This window comes from Lontra canadensis, unplaced genomic scaffold (genome assembly GCF_010015895.1).
Source record: "Lontra canadensis isolate GAN:19392208 unplaced genomic scaffold, GSC_riverotter_1.0 scaffold21, whole genome shotgun sequence".
Lineage (NCBI taxonomy): Eukaryota > Metazoa > Chordata > Mammalia > Carnivora > Mustelidae > Lontra > Lontra canadensis.
The window spans coordinates 3825339-3829064 of record NW_022631015.1 but is presented as its reverse complement, the minus strand read 5'-3'; the positions used below and the strand labels follow the sequence as shown (position 1 = coordinate 3829064).

Sequence of the window (3726 nt, the reverse complement as noted above, 5' to 3'; positions counted from 1 at the left end):
AAAAAAAATTAAATTGACCAAAAAAAAGACTACATTTCCCAGCTTTCCTTGTAGCAAGGTGTGGCCAAGTAGCCAAATTCTAACAAAAGGGATATAGCCAGATTATTATTTGTCAATTTACAGGTATCCTTAAGAGACCGACATTTTATGACTTTGGGATTTCCCTTTCTCCCTTTACCTTCTTTCTGTTTCCTGGGATGTGGACGTGGTGGCTGGAGTTGGAACTTCCATCTTGGCTTATGATATTCCTGTGGGTATGGAGGCCACTTGGATAACAGAAGAGATGGAAGTAGCCCAGGTCCTTGACTGGTGCTATGCAAATTTATCCCCAGGCTTGCATAGGAAAAAAAAAAAGGCTTGCTTAGGCCACTGTGACTTTGGGGTTTTGTCATGCATGGCAGAACAAAGTAAGGTAAATCTAAGTAACTCCAAACCAATTAAGAAATAGATGTAGGAGTTAGACTGTGGTTAGCATATCAACATTATTAAAGCTGGATTAGAAAATGTGGCTTGGACCAAAAATACAGAGCTCTACTATTAATACCCCCTAAGTCTAAGTTTTGAATTAATATATTAGAACTGCAGACTATAGAGCAGACATGTAGCCAGTCACAGGTCACTAAATCTTAGTGTGCGTGTGAATCACCAGGTAATCTTGTTGGGTCACACATTCCAATTGAATAGGTGTGTGCTTTCTAACAAGACACACTGCTGCTCCAAGCAAGCATCACACTTTGGGTACCATTTCATATCCCACTGAAATAAACCAGAGTCCACTCCGATGGTCCTCAACCCATCCTGGGCATGACCCAGTTGAGCTTATGGCCAAAATCTCAGCAGAAGATTTAGTAAAATGTAGAGAGAAGGCAACCCTAACACATTCTTTCTCTAACCTGACTGCACATTGAACTCTGCAGAGCTTCAAAACATGTACTGTCTGCCTCCCACTGAGATCCTGACTCTGAGCGTCACTGAGAATTTGGCAGCTGTAAAAGCTTCCCTGATGATCCTAATGGACAGCACAGGCTGGGACCCACTGCCTCAGAGGGCCAACATTTTGGCAGAAGTTCTTATTTATGGGTTGAAACAAGAACTCTGAGAAAAGAAGCTGGGACTGGGGTAAGGTGAGTGAGGCATCTGCCTTGGGCATTAAGGTAAATGGGGTTTGAGAGGGGGTGGAAACACCCCAGAATTCAGTAATTAATAAATATTTTAGGGGTGCCTGGGTGGCTCAGTCAATTGAGCTTCCAACTCTTGATTTTAGCTCAGGTTATGATCATGGGGTCATGGGATTGAGCCCCATGTTGGTCTCTGCTCTGAGAGTGGAGCCTGCTTGGGATTCTCTCTCCCTTTTCCTCTGGCCCTTCCCCAACCGCTCAAAAAATTTTAAGATAAACATTTTAATGCAATATTTAAAAAAAATCAACATTAACACAAGGAAATCCACAATGAGTAAAATATCAAAATTTTAAATAATGACAGAATCTTTAGCAGCACTGTGCAGAGCCATGTTGGAGCTGGAGGCACAAGGCATGGCCCAAATCATCATCTCTAGGCTGTACTAACCAACTCCTAACCCCTGGGGCTAAACAACCCAGCTAATGACTGCTCCAGAGGGGGCTGCTCCCCCAGTTTGTGAACCACCTGATCTTGGGAAAAGTTATGGGGAAGTCAATCTTTGCCCTCACATGGTTCTGAAGTGGGTCACAGCAGTTCTTTAAATAAATTAACTAAGACCATAAGAAGAGTAACAGCAGACATTTATTGAATTCTAAGTGCTTTACAAATATTAACTCATTTAACCTTCACATGGTTCATATGAGGTAAGTGCTATTCTTATCCCTACTTATAGGAGAGGAAACTGAGGCACAGAGGTTCATTTAGTCTGTCCCAAATTACACAGCAAGTAAAGAAGCTGACTTGAGAATCACACTCAGGCAGTTTGGCTCCAAAGTCCACGCTCGTGACTACTTGCTTTAACACTTTTTGACTCCGGTAAAAAATGCACCCCTTACTCTCATTCTGTTCCGTACAGCACAGTGATGGTTTCAATATAGCTCAACAGAGCCATATAATGGGTCCACACAGTAAGTAACATTAATACCCACCCACTCCTTCAAACAACCAAGCACCCCAAAATAATATCAGCAATAGAAGGACCACACTTGAATAATATGAGAACCCTCGGTTCTTTATTCAATTTGGGGCGAGAAATTAAGGTCACCAAATTAAGTTGGGAGTGACAGGGTACAGAGATCTGTTTCCTATGCTGGGTGCTGCTGCCTGGGCGTGGGCAGGAGGCCATCAGAGGCTGCGAAGGCCACGCGTGCCAGGGCTCTGCAGGACCAGGGAGGGGTCGGACAGGGAGCCTGGGGGGAACGGAAAGGGGGTCATCGGATCGTGTACTTGTCCCACTTCTTCTCGGGGTCGTAGGGCTCCCAGCGGCTGGCAGGGAAGATGTGCTTGTTCTTCTCGTACCAGCTGCGCAGCACCACCTTGCCCGCGTGCGACTCGTCCTTCTCCATGGTGGCGTCGCTCAGCAGCCGCACGTCGTCGTGCACGTCGAAGCTGAAGAGCGGCCCGCTCTTGCCCCGGGCCTTGGTGACAATGAAGTCGTAGAAGGTGTGGTAGTGGGGCAGGATCAGGTCCTCCTTGATGTACATGAGCTGCTCCACGCCGGCCGAGCGCAGCTCGCGGAAGTCCTTGCGCAGCCCCTGCAGCGCTTTCTTCAGGAACTGCTGCACCGTGCCGCCCTTGTGGATCCGCACCGTGCGCCGGTGCCCCGAGCCGTCCCAGTAGCTGAACGTGACCTCCATCTCCTCGCGCTTCACCTTCTCGCGCCGCGCCTCCCACTCCTGCCGCAGCTGCTCGCGCAGCCGGTTCTCCTCCTCCTCGCGGTCGCGGTCGGGCAGAAAGCTCGTGTCCACGTCAGGATTCTTCCCCAGGTTCTTCCGCCGCTTGCTCCCCGCCGCAGACCCGGGCTGCTCCCCGGCCGCCCCGTCCCCGTCGCCCTCGTCGCCCTCGTCAGGCGTGAAGGACAGGCTGCAGACCTTGCGCTTCTGCTCCTGCTTGCGCTCCTTCTCCCGCAGCGCCTCCAGCTGCAGCCGCCGCGCCTCCAGCTGCTCCCTCTTGGCCAGCTGCATCTCCCGCTCCTTCAGCAGGGCCTCCTGCTTGGCCTTCATGTCGTTCAGGGTCACCAGGCCCACCGTGCTCGACTTGAGCTCGGCCTCCACGGCGTCGTAATGAGCCGAGAATTTCTTGTCCACCTTCGACTTGATGATGGTCTCCTCGGCGATCCGCTGCTTCAACACCTCCATCTGCTCCTTCTGCTTTTCCCGCTTCTTGATCAGGTGCATGGCCCGGCCGGCCTCGCGCATCGTGCCCTTGTACTGAGCCATGCTCGTGGCTTGACACGGGCGCAGACACGCCCGCTTCCTGGTCCTTCCCAACGCCGGCGGGGCTCGGGGCTAGCTCACAGATGCTGCACCAAGGAAAAACACCTGAGTTAGAAAGGGACCAAAAGAACAGCTTAATGAATACTTCACAGTGGCGCATTCTAATAGAACTTTCGGAGATGATGGAAATGTTATTGCAGCTGTGCTGACCGATGCGTGTAGCTGTATGAGGCTATCAAGCCCTTGAAATGGGGCTGGTGCCATGGAGGCACTGCCTTTTAATTTTATTTTAGTGTAAATCTCAGTAGCCCTATGTGACTAGGAGTTCCCA

The 3726-nt window shown here is 50.1% G+C and overlaps 1 protein-coding gene across 1 annotated transcript; it reads right to left on the bottom strand.

The window, feature by feature from the left end:
• Nucleotides 1–2185: 2185 nt before the first annotated feature.
• FAM50B (family with sequence similarity 50 member B) lies at nt 2186–3466 on the bottom strand. Its single transcript, XM_032861779.1, has one exon. The coding sequence runs from the start codon at nt 3396–3398 to the stop codon at nt 2391–2393; it is 1008 nt and encodes a 335-aa protein (XP_032717670.1). The 5' UTR covers nt 3399–3466; the 3' UTR covers nt 2186–2390.
• Nucleotides 3467–3726: the final 260 nt, after the last annotated feature.

Coding starts and splice junctions, on each gene's coding strand:
- FAM50B (XM_032861779.1), bottom strand. CDS start 3,398: ATGGCTCAGTACAAGGGCACGATGCGCGAGGCCGGCCGGGCCATGCAC.